Consider the following 16,152-nt stretch of genomic DNA (forward strand, 5'->3'; position numbering starts at 1 on the left):
CTAGTAGGCCTGAGTGCCTTGAGAATAGGGCCCTATCTGCGTGCCAATCTGCGTGCCTATCCATTGCAGATGTGTCTGTGGAAAGGCCAGTAATGGCGGCAGAGATAAGTTGGCAGCAGGATTGGCTGTAGATGCTATAGAAGGTTGCTGTTCATCGACCCCCTCTTCCACAATTGCCGTAAATAGGTCTTCCGCTGTGATGTCCTGTTCGTGTTGTTTCCTCCTGTTCCTCTGCGATCTCTCTATCGCGAGCGCCGTCGAAGGGCGCTCTCGTTGATGCGGATGAAGAGGAGCATGCTCGCGGACTCATTAGTTAGCCGGTTGCGGAGCTTCGTTTGCAGACTGGCGTTGTGAGGCATCAGGCGGAAGGCAAGGTCGTGAATTGCACATCGTTGAGTTCGTTGGCGTTCCTCGAATAACTGCCAGATCAACGGCCAACTAAGACCTTGAGATGATCGTTCGATTAACCTAAGTTGTTGCTTCAGATTAATCCATCTCTCCTTAACTAGGCCGAGATGAGCGCGCTCGCCTTGCGACTCAATTATCACGATATTGATCGGTTTGAGAAGACGCTCAAGATGACTAATTGTGACCCAGAAGCCGTTGTTGTAGATGATACTTTTCACAGATTGCGAGGCCTCAGATTTCTGTAATTCCTCATCGCACTGATTGCCGAATTTAAAGAGGTAAGATCTATTGTAATCAGGTTGTCGTGAGAGCCCTAGCGAGTCTCTACGGCAAGCGCAAGGAGAGAGGTCTTGCCGTCTCGTTGTAGTTGGATCTCTCGTAATCCTACCAGTTGTCTCGGGGAGCGTTTGAAGTGAGCAGTGATGGAATTGCCATCTTTGATTGCCTCAGAGAACTTAAGTGCCTTAAGACAGATATCCTTAACTAGGAGGCTAATCCCGTAAGAGTCGCAAGGGATTATCAGGATGTAGCCTAATTAATCCACCTCTTTAAGTCTAGCCTAGAAATCACGTATTGTAGAATAGGTATCGGAGCAAATAGTAGAGATTCGACTATATTAGTTATTCGCGATGGCAAGGAATCGAGGTACGAGATCGGTAGTTACTCTCGCCGTAGAGAGTCTCTCGCTACCGTGCTTATAATTGTTAAATATAGAAGGTACCTCTAGAGGTCTTAACTGAGATATTGGCTGTGCGCCTATTATTGATATTACTCGAGTCATCGAACGTGATTATGAGGTACTTTTCCGCGTCGATAATAGCTACGATTTTGGCCTTTATCTCGGTCGTAAATCGAAGGTAGGAGAGCCTCTGTAATGAGGCGACGAGAGAGTAGTTTCCAGGCAGGAAGAATAGCCTGGAACAAGGTCTTTATGCTAGATCCTTCAAAGGTTGAGAGAGGCAAATTGGCCTCGAAAATCGCGCGCGCAGCAAGGCGAGAGATCTGACTATTCTGCTCCTTTGACAGGGTTAGATTAAGTGTCGACTGTTAGGAACTCGGCGCTCTCTGGATGGATCGTATAGAGCGAGATTGAAGCCTCGGTGGTTGTTGAGAGAGGGCTTTCCGGAAAGAGTGGTAATTGATTAGGTGGTTACGCTGGTGCGAGGTATTCGCCGCCATTATGCTATCGCAATGGTGGCACCGAACGCGTCGAGATCTCTCGTCTTGAAGGCTAGGAACCTTACGGAATTCGTTGCGAGTAGCTAGTAATTGAGGGAGGTAAGAGATCGTTGGGAATAGGCAGCTTCGTTGTTTGGTCGATTGGTCTAGTTGGTGTTGTAAAAGCATTCATGGGTGCGTGGGCGGCACGCGTGAAGAGGCATTCCTGTAGCGTAATAATCTCGCGTTGTATGAGAGAAATAAGGTCAGGGAAGGTGTATTTTAGCACTATAGACTAAGTACATTCCTCATGCAAATTACTAGGCGCTAGTATTATAGCGTACTTTTTTAGTACGTTGGAGGCCGCCAAGGTTCGGTATCGTATTTCGTCTTCGCGTCTCAATACGTTCAATCTTTCCACAAAACATAGATTTCGTGTATTTTAACGACCCTGCTCTTGTATCGCGACAATTCCCCGCCAAACAAAATGCATCCTGGCCGGTCCCCAGTCAGTCCCAGTCTTTTCCGTGGCCTGAATTCCTTCGGGAGAAAATCAAACAAAAAACCCCAGGCATGTTTTTCATTCTCGCCATGCTTCGACCTCGCAGAATGTCGGTGAGGTACGGGCCCGGCCTTTGGGGCTTGGGGCCTGACTCGTCGCAAGCTTCATCTTCCTCTTGCTATAGCCACTGCCTAGCTTCTGTGTCGCCAACTTGTATACCGTCTCTTCCCGATCATCATCCCATTCACTGACATCACGGCAAGAGCGGCTCATCCGCAGCTGCGTTGCCAGAGACAAGGGCAAAAAATAATAATAAACCTTCTCACCACTCGGTCCCGGTCCCGTTCCAGCGTCTCGTCAACGCTTGGGTAACTTGCAACTCCGCCGCAGCCCGTCATCACCCAACATTCAGTTCTCATTACCTACTGATTTGCTCGATTTGGCTCGCGGCCTGTATTTGATTTCTTCCATGGCCTTAGCCAGTCTGTCGCTTTGTCTCTGACGATCATTTCTTACCTACCATTTTCCCTCTCGATACGACCTTTGGCGCTAGAAGAGCGGCCGACGATTTTTCCTGGTCGAACTAGCATCCGAGCTGTGCTCCGCGGGCCCTGACGCCATACCTCTCTTTTCCTTTCGGAGGAAAAAAATAAAATAAAAGCCCATCAGATTGGTGTCGAACATGGCTCCTTCAGTCAAGCAGCGAAAGATCGCTATTCTGGGCAGTAGATCTGTCGGTCAGTCCAGTCCTTTTGAATCGTCATCGTCGTCGTCATACGCGGAAAAGATCACGGCCAGAGGCAAGAAGACAGAACCCTAGACTGACATATCCCCTGCTCCTGGGTGCTGTAGGCAAATCCTCTTTGACCGTCCAATACTGCGAAGGACATTTTGTGGAAAGCTACTACCCTACGATCGAGAATACCTTCAGCCATGAGATTGTCTACAAAGGCCAGACATTCCTCACGGAAATCATCGACACTGCTGGACAGGTAGGAGACAGTGAGCTGCAAGAAAAGGAAAAGGTGGCGGGCGGGCTGACGTTTGGTTGGACACAGGACGAATACAGTCTTATGAATTCGAAGCTGTACATTGGTATACACGGCTACCTCATTGTCTATTCGGTGGCCTCGAGGCAATCGTTTGACATGGTGAGGATCATCCGGGACAAACTCTTGAATCATCTTGTAAGCACACCTTGCATGACGCCTCCCCGCTTCTCTTAGGCGCTATGCTGATGTCTGCTTCCAGGGTGCCGAGTCGGTTCCTATCATGATCGTCGGCAACAAGAGCGATGTCGACGCCAAAAAGCAACGCAAAGTCACCGCCGAAGAAGGGCAAAAGCTCGGCCAGGAACTCAATTGTGGTTGGATTGAGACCAGCGCGCGGAATAACCTGAATGTCGCAAAAGCATTTGAGATGATGATTGCCGAAATCGAGAAGTCGCAAGAACCCGACAAGCCTGCTGGTGGAGGGAAGTGTGCAGTGATGTGAAGAGCAGCAATTGCACGACTTGCGAAGATCCTCGGGTGGATGTCGGTGACCCCTGGGAATGTTTGATTTTGGGAAGTTCTTCTGGTTGTCTCAACATGTTGGGTGGGGTGTACTTGTTATTATGCTTTCGGCCTCAGTTGACGTTGGGAAACATCAGGATAGACATCAAGGCGTTTGGCTTTACCCGCGGGCGTCCATTTTGGATTTGTGTCTGTCACTCTTGGGCTCAAGGGAGGAGAAAGGAAGTGGGCGCGCACCTCCTCAGAGACCCGGAATTAGTCCAGTCGCTCGTCGAGCGAGGGAGAATGCTCGCTGGATCGGGCTTGCAAATCATGCAATAGACGGAAGAGATGGAAATTGGCTATGACTTTGGCCAAATAACTATGATAATATCACCCTGTACTTGATGTTCTCAATTCTCCCACTCCCTGTTTCGAGACGGCGACTCTGTAAGTTGGGCTGCTGCAGCGCACCAGTTAATTAGTGGCACATGTCGGAGTGACTCACGAGGCTCCGCACGTTTCGCGGGGCTGAAGGGGGCGCACACCATTTTGTTCGGGGCTTCAACCACCTGCACCACACGTGCTGCTGGGAAGGGCACTAAATCTCTACACAACACTCAGTTTCTAGTGCATCTCTTGTGCTCCTGGTCCTCTGGTGATCATGATTGAGGTGCAGGACCTCATTGTCTCAAGGTAAGATCATTCCAACAGCCTCAGCGGCGCAACTTGGCTCACCGGCCCAATAGAGGGGGAGATCCCAAAAAAGTGATCGAGAGTTTGCAAAAGCGATACGCCCCCACTGAAATCGTTGACGAGGTCATTGCACTCTGGAACGACGCATATCAGAGTATGCTTCCTTCTACCCTCGTGGTCCTCCGCACTAATTCGAGGTAATAGCACGGTATAAGGCCAGCCAAATCGGCGCAAAGATCAATGCGGTCCAAAAGGAGATTGGCCAGCTGAAGAAAGTCGGTCGACCACCTACATGCATATCTCGTGAACATCCCGGACTGACGGGCTGAGGTGCACAGGCAAAACAAGATGCGGACCACCTGCTGCAAGAAAAGGTGAACTTGGAGAAAGAGAAGAAGAAGGCCGAAGAGGAGGCCGCAGAGAAGGAGAAATTGAGAGACCGCAAGTGCAAGTTGATTGGCAACTATGTGCACGAATCGGTGCCGGTTAACGACAACGAGGTCAGTTGAAAACCAGTCTACATCCTACGGCGAAGAGAACGGAGGCTCATATGGGAGGCATAGGACTTCAACGAGGTGGTTAAGAAATGGGCACCTGAAGGCTTCACGGAGGAAAAACGTGACTGTCTCTCCCACCACGAGGTTATGACCCGTGCAGAAGTCTACGATAGCGAGCGAGGCGTCAAGCTGGTCGGGCATCGGGGGTACTTCCTGCGAAAATGGGGCGTCCTGCTCAACCAAGCCCTCATCAACTACGGCTTGCACTTCCTCGTCTCCAAGGGCTATGATCCACTTCAACCGCCCTACTTCATGAAGGCAGAGTACATGGCCAAGACCGCACAGTTGGAACAGTTCGACGAAGAGCTTTACAAGGTTATCGAAGACAAGGACGCAGAAGACAAGTTTCTCATCGCGACATCCGAACAGCCCATTTCAGCAATGTTTGCCGAAGAGTGGTTGACGGAGAAGGACTTGCCCAAGAAGTTTGCCGGCTACTCTTCGTGTTTTCGAAAGGAGGCTGGCGCACATGGGAGGGATGCTTGGGGGTTGTTTCGCATACATCAGTTCGAGAAGGCAAGTATTTTCCAATGCTTCAAGTGAGACTCGCTTGCTTGTACTAATGCATCTCGTCCAGATCGAACAATTCCTCTTCGTCAAGCCCGAAGAATCCTGGCAAGCACTGGAAGACATGAAGTCCGTCGCCGAAGAGTTCTACCAATCCTTGAAACTCCCATACCGTGTTGTGGCGATCGTCTCGGGCGCACTCAACAATGCAGCGGCCAAGAAATACGACCTGGAAGCGTGGTTCCCCTACCAAGCCGAGTACAAGGAACTTGTGTCTTGCTCGAATTGCACGGACTACCAGACGCGAGAGCTGGAGATTAGATACGGACAGAAAAAGGGTGCCATCGATGCAAGGAAGACGTATGTTCATGCCCTAAACGGGACGCTCTGCGCCACGGAGAGGACCTTATGTTGCCTGCTGGAGAATTACCAGAAGGAAGACGGCTTTGAAGTGCCAGAGGTGTTGAGACGGTACATGCCTCCTGGGACGCCGGAAATTATCCCATACACAAAGGACTTGCCGAAAGATACGACCTCGGCGAAGGCGAAGCAGCCGCCAAAGCCAAAGCCTGTGGGCGCACCTGAGGGTGGCCCCAAGCGAGACATGCCCTCGGCAGAGAATGTCGCGGACAAGATGAAGGACATGAAGGTGTAGGAGAGTGCAAAAAGACAGAGAATACGTGTGACCTGATTTGACGAGCGACGAACGCATTAGCCGGCTGCTGGAATCGACGGGTGAAGGAGAACGAATGGCATCCACAAAGAATGGGGGGGGGGGGGGAATAGACATGCTCACAGACCGTCCAAGGACTGTTGGGGGTGACACAGAGACAATAGACTCAGTGCGTAAAGTGCCTCTTCATGGGCATGGAGCAGTCAAAGTCGGCAAAATCATTCTTGTCATTGGTCTTGTGCAAACTAGAAGCAAAGCGTCAGACCTCAACACCATCGTATGTAAACTGGATGGAGCCATTCGGCTGCGCATATAGAAGTGCCAGATTGCGAACCTGCTTCGCCGTAGTAATATCTGCGCCGGAGGCCAAGATGCTCCGCAATATTTGGTGCCAAGAAAATATTTCCGCCCACATACTGCGGTTGACTGCGATATCAAAACTTCTCGCCCTGCTCACCCATTGTCTCTACCTAATCCCACCCAACATCACCAACCCGGTCTGTTGCCTTCAATCGGACCCAGACAGCTTTAATTCTGCGACAAGACACCAGTCGCAATCATGGCTGTTGGAAAGTGAGTCCAGCTCGATGCCCACCAGTCATTTTTTCGCCCGGCGCACAACGTAGGGAGCGGTGACTTGATGAAAGATCAGGAACTGACCGTGTTTTCTGCGTTCCAGGAACAAGCGATTGAGTAAAGGAAAGAAGGGGCTGAAGAAGAGAACGCAAGATCCCTTCACCCGAAAAGATTGGTATTCGATCAAGGCTCCGTCTACATTCAACCAACGAGAGTACGTCCTCCCAATGTGCCCCCAGCAGCACCACCACTACCAGGAGAAGAAACAAAGAAAGATAAAATATCAAAATCACAATTTTGTTACTTTGGAGGAGATATATATTGACATTTCTGTCCTCACAGTGTCGGCAAAACCCTTGTGAACCGCACCACCGGTCTGAAGTCCGCCAACGACGCCCTGAAAGGCCGCATCTTCGAAGTCTCGCTCGCGGACCTGCAGAACGACGAAGACCATGCCTTCCGCAAGGTCAAGCTCCGAGTCGACGAGATCCAGGGCAAGAACTGCCTGACCAATTTCCATGGGTTGGACTTCACCTCGGACAAGTTGAGGAGTTTGGTGAGGAAGTGGCAGACGCTGATCGAGGCCAACGTCACCGTCAAGACCACGGATGACTACCTTTTGAGGTTGTTCGCGATTGCCTTCACCAAGCGCCGCCCCAACCAGATCAAGAAGACCACCTACGCCGCCACCTCGCAGATCCGGGCCATTCGCAAGAAGATGACGGAGATTATCCAGCGCGAGGCCACCAGCGTCACCCTCGCTCAACTGACCGGCAAACTCATCCCCGAAGTCATCGGCCGCGAGATCGAAAAGTCCACCCAGGGCATCTACCCGCTCCAGAACGTGCACATCCGCAAAGTCAAGCTTTTGAAGGCCCCCAAGTTCGACCTCGGTGCCTTGTTGGGCCTGCACGGCGAGAGTGGCCAGGACGACGAGGGCCGGAAGGTCGAGAGGGAGTTCAAGGAGCACGCGCCTCTGGAGAGCGTGTAAGCTGGGGGGTTGCATACGGGGTTATTGCATGTTACGATGAATGCGTGGGAAAACTGCTCGGGAAAGTAGTGGAGAGAACCCCAGAAAAGAGCAGATGGTCTTGAAGGTGAAGGACGAATCAAAAACACGAAAAGCATATGTGACAACCTTGATGAGTCGAGGGGGACGATGATCGGGAGGGAGACGTGCGCCGTATTATCGAAGCTACCGCGTTCCTAGCTTGTTCTGTCCCATGGTGTGCGAGAGCCTCCTTAGGATCAACATGCCTTGGATGCGCTCTCTCTTGTCTGTGGCCCAAGAAGAAAAGCAAGAGCAAATGAGATGAGGGACGTGTGTCGGTGGGCGGAGGGAGTCAGGACAGAGTGGCTCTTGGTCGGCGCCCCCATCTACGGCGCAAATCAAGACATGCTGGTGCTGAGAAACACGGGTTCATGCTAGATCACTGGGCATTAGGCACAAGGCATAGCATTCTAGTTGTAGGGCCCTTGATATCGCACTGGAAAACAAGAATTCATCAAACCTTTCTGACACAACATCAATCGTACACGGTACGGGAGAAGGGGGAGAGCAAGGCTATCATGTCGAGCTTCGTTCCAGTCCTTTTGTCCCTCTGGTTTCACCATGCTGGTAGGTTCTATGTTGAATCTATATTTCTGGTGTTGGTACAGTGATGGACACTAAGAGACTCGATCTGTTTCTTTGGGACCGGTCAACTTGCCCTTGTGCATGTCTTTCCCGGTTCTGCCGCTTCACTAGGCGCCTTGAGGCTCTTGGATACCACACAGGAATAGCCAGCTCGTCGTGGTCGTTGGAATGACTGGGCCCCTGAATCATTCTTCCTTTATTTCCCCCTTTTTTTCTTCCACCTTTGAAAAACGGGCATCTGCACGCCCAGAGAGCGGCTGGGCTTGCTACGTCTCGTCCACGACGCGGTCGACCCACTCGACGAGCGCCCGCCGGAACTCGTCAAACTTCTCGCTCATGACCCAGTGCCCGCAGTCAAGGTCCAGCAGCTCGAACCTGGGGAAGAACCGGCCGATCACGGGCAGCGTCTCGTCCGCCACGTAGTGGCTCTTGGTGCCCCGGACCACCAGCGTGGGGCCCTTGTACTGGTGCGTGTCGGGGTCCTTGAAGGGGAAGTCGGCCAGGTCGGGCAGGGCCTTTGCGAGCGTGTGCAGCGGGATCCGGAACCTCAGCTCCGTGTCGTGCCTTTCCCTCCGCGCCCCGTAGTGCGGCTGATGCCCGGGCGAAGAAGGGCCGTGCGATTTGCGCTCGTGCGATCCGCCGGCCCCCGGCGCGGCGTGGGCGGCCACCTTGACGAGGTTCGTCAGGAGGAACTGGCGGATGGCCAGGTCCGGCTCGTACTTGGCCAGGATCTTGTCCGCCTCGCTCTGCCTCTTGAGCCGCGGCCGCAGCTCGTCAATCTCCCGCATCGCGTCCAGGTACTTGCCAAAGTCGCCCCGCAGCGCGGCGTCCACGGGCGCATTGTCCACCGGCACCAGCGCCGAGTACCTCTCCGGCTGGCGGAGCGCGAGCGTCATGGCCACCTTGGCGCCCATCGAGTGCCCGACCAGAGTCGGCGACGGGATCTTGTGGGTGTCCAGGAAGTGCTCCACGTCCCGCGCCATCGCCGTGTACGTGTGCACGGGCGAGTGAGGCGAGTCGCCATGGTTGCGGAGATCGATCGTGTAGACGGGCCGGGAGAGATCTTTGGCTAAGGCTCTGGAGAAAAAGACAGAACTCGTCAGCAAAAAAAGCTATCCCTCAACTCGGATGAGGGGAGGCCAAAGTGAGGAGGTGCTTCCTTACTTACTCAGAGTCCGATTGTTGCGCTGCGACCCGAACAGCCCGTGCATGATGATGATGGGTCCAGGACCCTTGGTGCTCGTCTTGTCGGGCGGGTTGTGGCGGTGGAACGCCAGGTCCACGATGTCGTCGTGCTCGTGCTTCTCATGGCGGAGACGCGAGTGAGGAGAGCTCGTGAGATGGCGGCGCGAGGGCACAGTGCTCCGTCGTGGAAGAGCGTTGGGGAGTGGTATCCGCCGCATTTGTGCGAGTTGAGGCGCGTGAAGAAGCGGTATACGCGCGCGTATTAGGGTATGGCAAGTAGAGGGATGGGGTGGGATTGTCTTATTGTCCCAGCGGAGATTTCCTCATGCTTAGAAGAAGGGGTGTGGGAGCTAGAATGAAGCTGAGGTGAAGCTGGTGTTGGTACATTGAATTCCACAAAGCAACAAAAATTTGGCTGCGCCATGACGTCGGGTTCCGAGCCTCGCGAACCGCGCGCGAAAAATCCCCCAAGCCTTGCCCCCCCTCCCCCCCCCCATGAAACCCTAGCCTTGTCGCTGTCCTTGCACTGTTGTGACAATCTCCGCCCTGCATAACATACACTTCGAACAATATGAGCAAGGCGCTTCTAGCAAGACCGATGAATCTCGCGTCTGCAGTTACAGAGCAGCTCGGTCCGAAGGGCCTATTGCGCCATCTCCTCGTGTTCTCGAGGCTGCGACATTGACACCCGTCACGTCTTGGCTTGTCTGATAGATTTGACAGTCTCCTCTTGAGCAATGCTTGGGTCTGCACGGTTGTCGGGCAGTTCCTCGTCCATTCCCACCTCCCCTACCTCGAAATCGAACGGGTTGGACTCGATATTCAAGTCGGACCCCAGATCCTTACGCGCAGCTTGTCTCCGTCGCTCCCGAATTCTGGTCGCTTCCTCCTCGGAAAGCGTAACGCCGAACAGCCCCAGTGCCTGCTGGACCTCGTCAAGGGTCATGCGGGCTTTCCGTCGCGCCTTTGCGCCGCCCCACTCGATTTCTTCGCGCAGTCGGTCGTTCCCAGAGTCCATGAGGGTGAGGAAGTTGTCGCGCACGCCCCTCAGTGCAGAAATGATCTCGTCCGCGATCATCTCCTTGAATGCTCGCATGCTGACATTCTCGTTGTCCTTGGCAATGTACTCGCTGGATTCTCGCGACTCGGTCACGTGCCTCAATATCTCTACCAGGTTGGACACGCCTGGCCGCCGTTCCGGGTTGAAAGAAATACCAGGCTCCGAGTCGGTCACGGCACCCCTGAGCTTGGCGTGGATCTCGTCTGGGCTGTCGGTAACCAGAATTCGGGATTTTGGATCAGGGTCAGACTTGGACATCTTCTGCTCCGGACGCTTGAGGGACATGATCCTTTTGGCAGGGGCTTTGTGTTGTGTTAGTACCTCAAACAGATGAAGAGTCCACTAGAAAGCCTTACATATTACCGGCCAAGGTATTCGGAAGACATTCCCTCCGGAGGATTCCCTGACCAGGGCATTAAATCCCCTGGCCAATGTCCGGGTAAACTCGATATGTTGGAGTTGGTCCTCGCCAACAGGCACGATAGATGGCCTACCTGACGTCAACTGGCAACACAACAAATCAGACAAAGAAAGCAACTGACTGATAGAGTAATATATCCGCCGCTTGGAGAACGGGGTATGAAAACAGTCCGAGCTTGAGCTTCGCTGTCGCTTCGTCGCTTTCGAGGCTGGCATTTTCGGGCAAGTTCAACTTGCTCTATGAGCTGCGGTTTCAGTGTCATTCCGCCGGGCTATACACGTAGAGTTTGTACGCACCTTCCACTGAGTCATTCTGGACAGATACCCTGTAGAAGCAATGGTACTCAGGATCCACATCAGAGAGGCATGCTGCGGAACCTGCTTCGATAAGCTGATGCTAGATCCTAGATGGTAGCACGAGACTTACGTCGGATTGGAAGAACAATGTGGTATTCCTGTTGTTGTGCAGGCCAAGAGCAAGAAGAGCAGCGTACGACTCCTTCCTTAGACGCAAGCGCTCCGTCGCCGGCGTGTCCGAAGTCAGAGCGTGCAAGTCGACCACCGAGAAGTACTGTTCATAGCGATAGTTGATGGCGAATTTGGGGTCGGTGGATTGATCATGGAGCCGTTTCCACTGCCGCAGAGCCCCCAGGTAGTTTCCGAGGTGAGGGACGCCGGTGGGCTGAATCCCGGAAAAGGCTCGTCTGATGCTGGAGGACGGCGACATCCGCGCCCAGTGCTGTTCTATTTCGTCTCTTCCATCCTTCTCAGTTCCTGTAGAGGCAGCATCGCGCACGGTCTTGATGATCCGAGGCTGCTTGTCCTCGCCCAAGCGCGACCTTTTGACGGTCGCAACCTGTACCTCATGGCTGATGTTCCGGCATTTAATCTTCCTGGAGTAATGCGGCCTCGCTGACACATGCACGAGGCCTCGGGGCATTTCACGAGGTAAAGGAGTGTACGCGTTCCAGAAGGACGCCAATCGAAAACACAATAATACAAGGAGAGCTTGAAAGGAAAAGTTGTTGGGGCCAAGTCAGGCCACGGGATGGGTCAATAAAATAATGTGCCCAAAAGGGGGTAATCTAGGCGCCGCTTTTGAGCCCCGTAGCGTCGCTGTATCCACAATTATGGGCCGTGCCAAGAGTCGATACTCGTCTTCGTCGTTACTCCGTAAAGCTTCAGCCTTGTCCTTTCTGTCCTACGGGTGGCATACTATAAGGTAGGCATTGACAGTAACCGGGGAAAAAGGTCGAGATAACCAAGACTTCTATGAATGCAACGTCGCGCTAGCCTCAGCCAGTGTCTATAAAACAGCCCGTCGACGTTCGGAGACCATCCTTGCACTAACCAGCCTAAGCCTTGGACCATCTTGCCTTGATCAGATCGGCCGCTTTCTCGCCAATGCCGTATCTGCTATCAATTAGTATCAGCCTATGGGGTCTGGGGAAGGTCATGCATACGCAGGCATTTGAGTGTGGCCACCGTTCAGAGTAGGCATCACACTGGTATCGGCAACGCTGAGGCCTTGGACTCCCCGGACTTGAAGCTTTTCATCAAGAACGGCCATCTTATCGTCATCTCGACCCATCTTGCAAGTACCTGCCGCGTGATAGCAGGTCGTGGCCTCTTTTTGGACATGCGGCACCCATTCTTCCCGTTTGGTATAAGCATGATGTGTCAGATCTGGGATGCGGTCAGAGTTGTGCTCTTGGGGGGCGCTGGCGATGTACGCACCTGACGGCCACGATCCCTTCACAATCTCTTGTTTGGCGACCTTGTTCAAGTTCATGACAATCTCGTTGCCGAGCCTGCAGCCCTCGGACATGACCAGCATGTCGAGTGGATCGGCAAGATAATTGCAATCCACCACCGGGTTGTCGAGAGGGTCTTTGGATTTGAGAGTGACTGTGCCCCTTGACCGCGGTGAAAACAGCTCGGTGATCATGGCAAAGGCGTGCTTCTTGTCTAGTGGCAGCCGGTCAGTTCGTGACTGCGGCCATGTCCTCTCGTGTGCTCACCGATGGGAAATTGATCATATTGCTTGGGACCACCGTACAACTTTGACCATGTCAGCAAGGGACATACGCTCGAGTCATCTTCGGGTTGCTCACCTCGGTGGTAAAAAACTCCACGTTCGGCTGCTTGGGAGTCAGACCCATTGGGTCACGGCCGGGCTCCGTCTTTGCTTCCTTCCATAGAGGCTCATCCTTCAAACGATCGTCTAGTCTCGCAAAGGCAAGGGCGCCAAAAGGAAATGTAGAGAGAATGCCTTCTTTCTTTTCCTTGTACAGCATATATGCTGCCATGGCAGCATCCCCATGGTATCTAGAGAACTAGTCAGAACAATCGCAGTCAAGAAAGACATGTCGTACACAAGATGGTCGTTGGTCAACCCTTCCTTGGTGACCTCGTAAAAAGCAAACACAATCTGTGTCAGGTCAGCCATCAGGAGCTATCAAATCGAGACAACGGCCACCCACAAGATGATCGAGCAGATTCTTTCCCACTCCCGGAGAGTCGACTAGACACTTGATGCCTAACTGTTCCAGGTCGGCCTTGGGACCAATACCTGATCGAAGAAGTATCGCTGGAGAACAGTAGGCGCCTTGGATAATCAGCTGTGTTTGCCAAGTCACGGCATAGAGGGGGCATTTACCTCCAGAGACAATGATCTCCTTTGTGGCCTTGATCTCCGCCCTTGCACCGCTCTTGTCGACAACCACCACGCTGGTGGCTTGTAGTTGGCCATTCTTTTCCTCAAAGTTGATCTTGTCCACGACTGTGTCAACCATGAGGTCGATATTGGCCTTGTGTTGATCGTTGGTCACAAAGTCCGCCCCGGTGGTTCTGATGCCCTTGTGGACTTGCGAGATAACGTCAGCGTTGGATCCATAGCAGAATCCTCGTGGCTACCTACCGGTCCGTGTTGCATGGCCGCAGCCATGAGGCGTCTCGCCGTTGCTGAACATGTCGTGCACCAGCGGGAATCCCACATCCTCCATGCTCTCGAGTAACAGGTTCGTGATCGGTGCTACGTCGTGGGGCTCTGTATGAAGCGGGCCATTGTAGCCGTGGGCTTTCTCGTCCGCTTGAAACCACGGCTTAGGATGGAACGTTTCGGCCTGGTCCGTCATCAGCTGCATATTATGGTTCTGAATGGGATCCCCGTACCTTGCGCATGTACTTGAAGAATTCTTCTCCAGACCACCCTGGAAGACTGAACCACTCAGTGGGCGCTCCCAGCAACAGTATCTGGGACTTCTTACTTCCAATCGTCATAGTCTTGCTTGCTTCCTCTGACACAAAGGGTGCCATTGACACCACTGGACCCTCCGAGGAATTTCCCACGGCTGAGTTTGACTTGTCTGCCGTTGATGCCTTTCATGGGCGGAGTGACAAGGTTCCAGTCGAGTTCCGAGTCGAAATTCTTGGACCAGCCGCCCGTCATGTGGACGTTCTCGAGGTCCTTATTGTGAGGCCCGGCCTCGACGACGAGGATCCGCGCATTGGGGTCTTCGGCGAGTCTGCCCGCCACGACACATCCTGCTGTGCCTCCACCGCTAAAGGTCGTTATGATCAGCGAGGGCAGCGACTGGGCATGGCAATGGACTCACCACACGATGAAGTCGTACTCCTTGTCTGCGACTATCCTACCTGGAGACATTGTGATGACTGATTTGCACAGAACTTGCACTAAACTGGGGAAAGAGATATCAACAGACTCGATTGTCAAGGTGGCGTTTGTGCTCTTGCTGAACAGCACGCAGGGTCTCTCGATTTATATGAAAGTCAAACCCAAGATGACACCCGTGGAATAATTCCACGCCTCTCCGGAGTCAAAGAGACTGGATCTGTAGACTTAACACTAGCTCGCCGCAACCCACTCACGCCCCCATACTCGATGGCTCAAGCTAGAACAGCCGCAGGGATCCATTGGGGCGCTCAAGAAGGTTTCCACCCCGCAAAAGAACGAAGCTGATGTGGAGATGCAGAAACGCTGGGCCGTCGCGGAACAAATTCCCTTCTCTATAGAAGGCCCATTCGCTTTTCAAAGGTGCCGCGGGGTGCCTGGGGCCAGCAATGGTGCAAGGGGTGAAACAGTCGCAACTTGCAGCGATCCATCGGGCGCTGTCGGCAGAAGAGACGCAGCTGGGACCTTTAGGGCTGACTGCTCAGCCTTGTGCATTGCCATATGTGGTTTCCACACGAACCTTGGGCCCTAGGGGGTTCAACGGGCGTTAGATAGTGGCTGTCGAACCGGGGTATTATCCCAACCCGTGTCCATCAACGTACTGCTTGCTACTTTGGAATCGCCAAAGAGAAAAAAGGCACCTTACCGGCGCCTCTCCGGCCCACAGCGGCAATGAATCATGTTACATCAGCCTTGACCGATGCCACGGTGGATGATTAGGTAGGCAATTCGGGCGTTGGCTAGGTCTGTATCAACGCCGACTCCATTTTATAGCATTTCTGGCTCTAGTGGATTGAATCTCTTTGATTCGTCGACATGTTAACTATAGACGGATGTTATCTGCACAGGAAGGATTGCCTTTAACGACGAACATGAACTAGCTCGCTTTTTTCTAACCACAGCAGCGGAGACTTGCCTCGCGGACACATGGAAGGCCGGTATATGATGCAGCCCTGTGGCCCCTGGCAATATGTAATACGATCTGACCCGATAACAATCATCATCAGCATCATCACCACCACCATAAAGATCGTCCCCTAACCCAGAGTCGGCAAGTTGGTTGGTTCTGGAACGACCTTTTACTATTCCCAGCGTGGAGATATCTCTGCTGGCCACTTAGCTAGGCATTAGTTCCTCGACGCCCGACGCCCCTCCGCGGACAGAGTCATATGGGGCTTCAGACCAAGTCCGCGGACATAAGGTACTATAAGACTTACTGAAGACGGCAAGTCCGCGTCTTTTTTCCACATGCCATAACAAAAGGACCCTTGCGTTCTATCTGTGTCAGGCCCCGGGAGAGGACAATGTCGTGGCGGTTCGAGTTGATGACCTGACCAAGGGAAGGCTACGCCGTGTTGTGTCAGCCTCGAATCCTTCAGTCAGGGTTTGTATGGCCTGACAAAACCTACTGTTGACCAGAGGTGCCCATAGGTCGCAGGGGGTACACCACAACTATGCACGGACAGGTCTAGGAGGGACCGCCCCCAAGAGAGAAAGACCAGACCCGTATATTGTGTCCTCGTTCAATCCCACTTTCTCTGATGCAAGGATCGACATCTGCTATAGGCGCACCACCGATCGAGGCTG

The 16,152-nt window shown here is 53.1% G+C and overlaps 6 protein-coding genes across 6 annotated transcripts; 3 read left to right on the forward strand and 3 right to left on the reverse strand.

Moving 5' to 3' along the window:
• Positions 1-2,150: 2,150 nt before the first annotated feature.
• On the forward strand, positions 2,151-3,984 carry PV07_06564 (uncharacterized protein). Its single transcript, XM_016393553.1, has 4 exons — positions 2,151-2,805; positions 2,921-3,060; positions 3,127-3,255; positions 3,320-3,984. The coding sequence occupies exons 1-4, from the start codon at positions 2,751-2,753 to the stop codon at positions 3,560-3,562; spliced, it is 567 nt and encodes a 188-aa protein (XP_016246972.1). The 5' UTR covers positions 2,151-2,750; the 3' UTR covers positions 3,563-3,984.
• A 151-nt stretch (positions 3,985-4,135) lies between these two features.
• PV07_06565 (serine-tRNA ligase) lies at positions 4,136-6,091 on the forward strand. Its single transcript, XM_016393554.1, has 6 exons — positions 4,136-4,257; positions 4,311-4,411; positions 4,462-4,532; positions 4,596-4,757; positions 4,821-5,330; positions 5,392-6,091. The coding sequence occupies exons 1-6, from the start codon at positions 4,226-4,228 to the stop codon at positions 5,974-5,976; spliced, it is 1,461 nt and encodes a 486-aa protein (XP_016246973.1). The 5' UTR covers positions 4,136-4,225; the 3' UTR covers positions 5,977-6,091.
• A 329-nt stretch (positions 6,092-6,420) lies between these two features.
• On the forward strand, positions 6,421-8,134 carry PV07_06566 (40S ribosomal protein S1). The gene is made up of 3 exons (XM_016393555.1): positions 6,421-6,567; positions 6,674-6,784; positions 6,913-8,134. The coding sequence occupies exons 1-3, from the start codon at positions 6,554-6,556 to the stop codon at positions 7,559-7,561; spliced, it is 774 nt and encodes a 257-aa protein (XP_016246974.1). The 5' UTR covers positions 6,421-6,553; the 3' UTR covers positions 7,562-8,134.
• On the reverse strand, positions 8,045-9,835 carry PV07_06567 (uncharacterized protein). The gene is made up of 2 exons (XM_016393556.1): positions 9,371-9,835; positions 8,045-9,283 (listed from the first exon to the last, which is right to left on the reverse strand). Exons 1-2 carry the CDS (start codon positions 9,607-9,609, stop codon positions 8,473-8,475), a joined length of 1,050 nt encoding a protein of 349 aa, XP_016246975.1. The 5' UTR covers positions 9,610-9,835; the 3' UTR covers positions 8,045-8,472.
• Positions 9,836-9,887: 52 nt separating this feature from the next.
• PV07_06568 (tryptophan-tRNA ligase) lies at positions 9,888-11,879 on the reverse strand. Its single transcript, XM_016393557.1, has 5 exons — positions 11,299-11,879; positions 11,169-11,249; positions 10,994-11,109; positions 10,808-10,941; positions 9,888-10,753 (listed from the first exon to the last, which is right to left on the reverse strand). The coding sequence occupies exons 1-5, from the start codon at positions 11,809-11,811 to the stop codon at positions 10,083-10,085; spliced, it is 1,515 nt and encodes a 504-aa protein (XP_016246976.1). The 5' UTR covers positions 11,812-11,879; the 3' UTR covers positions 9,888-10,082.
• A 70-nt stretch (positions 11,880-11,949) lies between these two features.
• PV07_06569 (uncharacterized protein) lies at positions 11,950-14,653 on the reverse strand. The gene is made up of 12 exons (XM_016393558.1): positions 14,489-14,653; positions 14,141-14,434; positions 14,046-14,091; positions 13,792-13,996; positions 13,531-13,737; positions 13,355-13,479; positions 13,247-13,302; positions 12,986-13,199; positions 12,893-12,932; positions 12,609-12,839; positions 12,335-12,557; positions 11,950-12,284 (listed from the first exon to the last, which is right to left on the reverse strand). The coding sequence occupies exons 1-12, from the start codon at positions 14,536-14,538 to the stop codon at positions 12,227-12,229; spliced, it is 1,749 nt and encodes a 582-aa protein (XP_016246977.1). The 5' UTR covers positions 14,539-14,653; the 3' UTR covers positions 11,950-12,226.
• Positions 14,654-16,152: the final 1,499 nt, after the last annotated feature.

Source organism: Cladophialophora immunda (assembly GCF_000835495.1).
Source record: "Cladophialophora immunda strain CBS 83496 unplaced genomic scaffold supercont1.4, whole genome shotgun sequence".
Lineage (NCBI taxonomy): Eukaryota > Fungi > Ascomycota > Eurotiomycetes > Chaetothyriales > Herpotrichiellaceae > Cladophialophora > Cladophialophora immunda.

Coding starts and splice junctions, on each gene's coding strand:
- PV07_06568 (XM_016393557.1), bottom strand. CDS start 11,811: ATGCCCCGAGGCCTCGTGCATGTGTCAGCGAGGCCGCATTACTCCAGG. Junction 10,942..10,993: donor GCGGATATATTACTCTATCA/GTCAGTTGCTTT, acceptor GACGTCAGGTAG/GCCATCTATCGTGCCTGTTG. Junction 10,754..10,807: donor AATACCTTGGCCGGTAATAT/GTAAGGCTTTCT, acceptor CACAACACAAAG/CCCCTGCCAAAAGGATCATG.
- PV07_06567 (XM_016393556.1), bottom strand. CDS start 9,609: ATGCGGCGGATACCACTCCCCAACGCTCTTCCACGACGGAGCACTGTG. Junction 9,284..9,370: donor AACAATCGGACTCTGAGTAA/GTAAGGAAGCAC, acceptor CTTTTTCTCCAG/AGCCTTAGCCAAAGATCTCT.
- PV07_06566 (XM_016393555.1), top strand. Junction 6,785..6,912: donor TCTACATTCAACCAACGAGA/GTACGTCCTCCC, acceptor CTGTCCTCACAG/TGTCGGCAAAACCCTTGTGA.
- PV07_06564 (XM_016393553.1), top strand. CDS start 2,751: ATGGCTCCTTCAGTCAAGCAGCGAAAGATCGCTATTCTGGGCAGTAGA. Junction 2,806..2,920: donor TCTGGGCAGTAGATCTGTCG/GTCAGTCCAGTC, acceptor TGGGTGCTGTAG/GCAAATCCTCTTTGACCGTC. Junction 3,256..3,319: donor ACAAACTCTTGAATCATCTT/GTAAGCACACCT, acceptor GTCTGCTTCCAG/GGTGCCGAGTCGGTTCCTAT.
- PV07_06569 (XM_016393558.1), bottom strand. CDS start 14,538: ATGTCTCCAGGTAGGATAGTCGCAGACAAGGAGTACGACTTCATCGTG. Junction 13,738..13,791: donor CGGCCATGCAACACGGACCG/GTAGGTAGCCAC, acceptor TTATCTCGCAAG/TCCACAAGGGCATCAGAACC. Junction 12,840..12,892: donor ATATGATCAATTTCCCATCG/GTGAGCACACGA, acceptor GGCTGCCACTAG/ACAAGAAGCACGCCTTTGCC.
- PV07_06565 (XM_016393554.1), top strand. CDS start 4,226: ATGATTGAGGTGCAGGACCTCATTGTCTCAAG. Junction 4,258..4,310: donor CAGGACCTCATTGTCTCAAG/GTAAGATCATTC, acceptor CCGGCCCAATAG/AGGGGGAGATCCCAAAAAAG. Junction 4,533..4,595: donor AGATTGGCCAGCTGAAGAAA/GTCGGTCGACCA, acceptor TGAGGTGCACAG/GCAAAACAAGATGCGGACCA.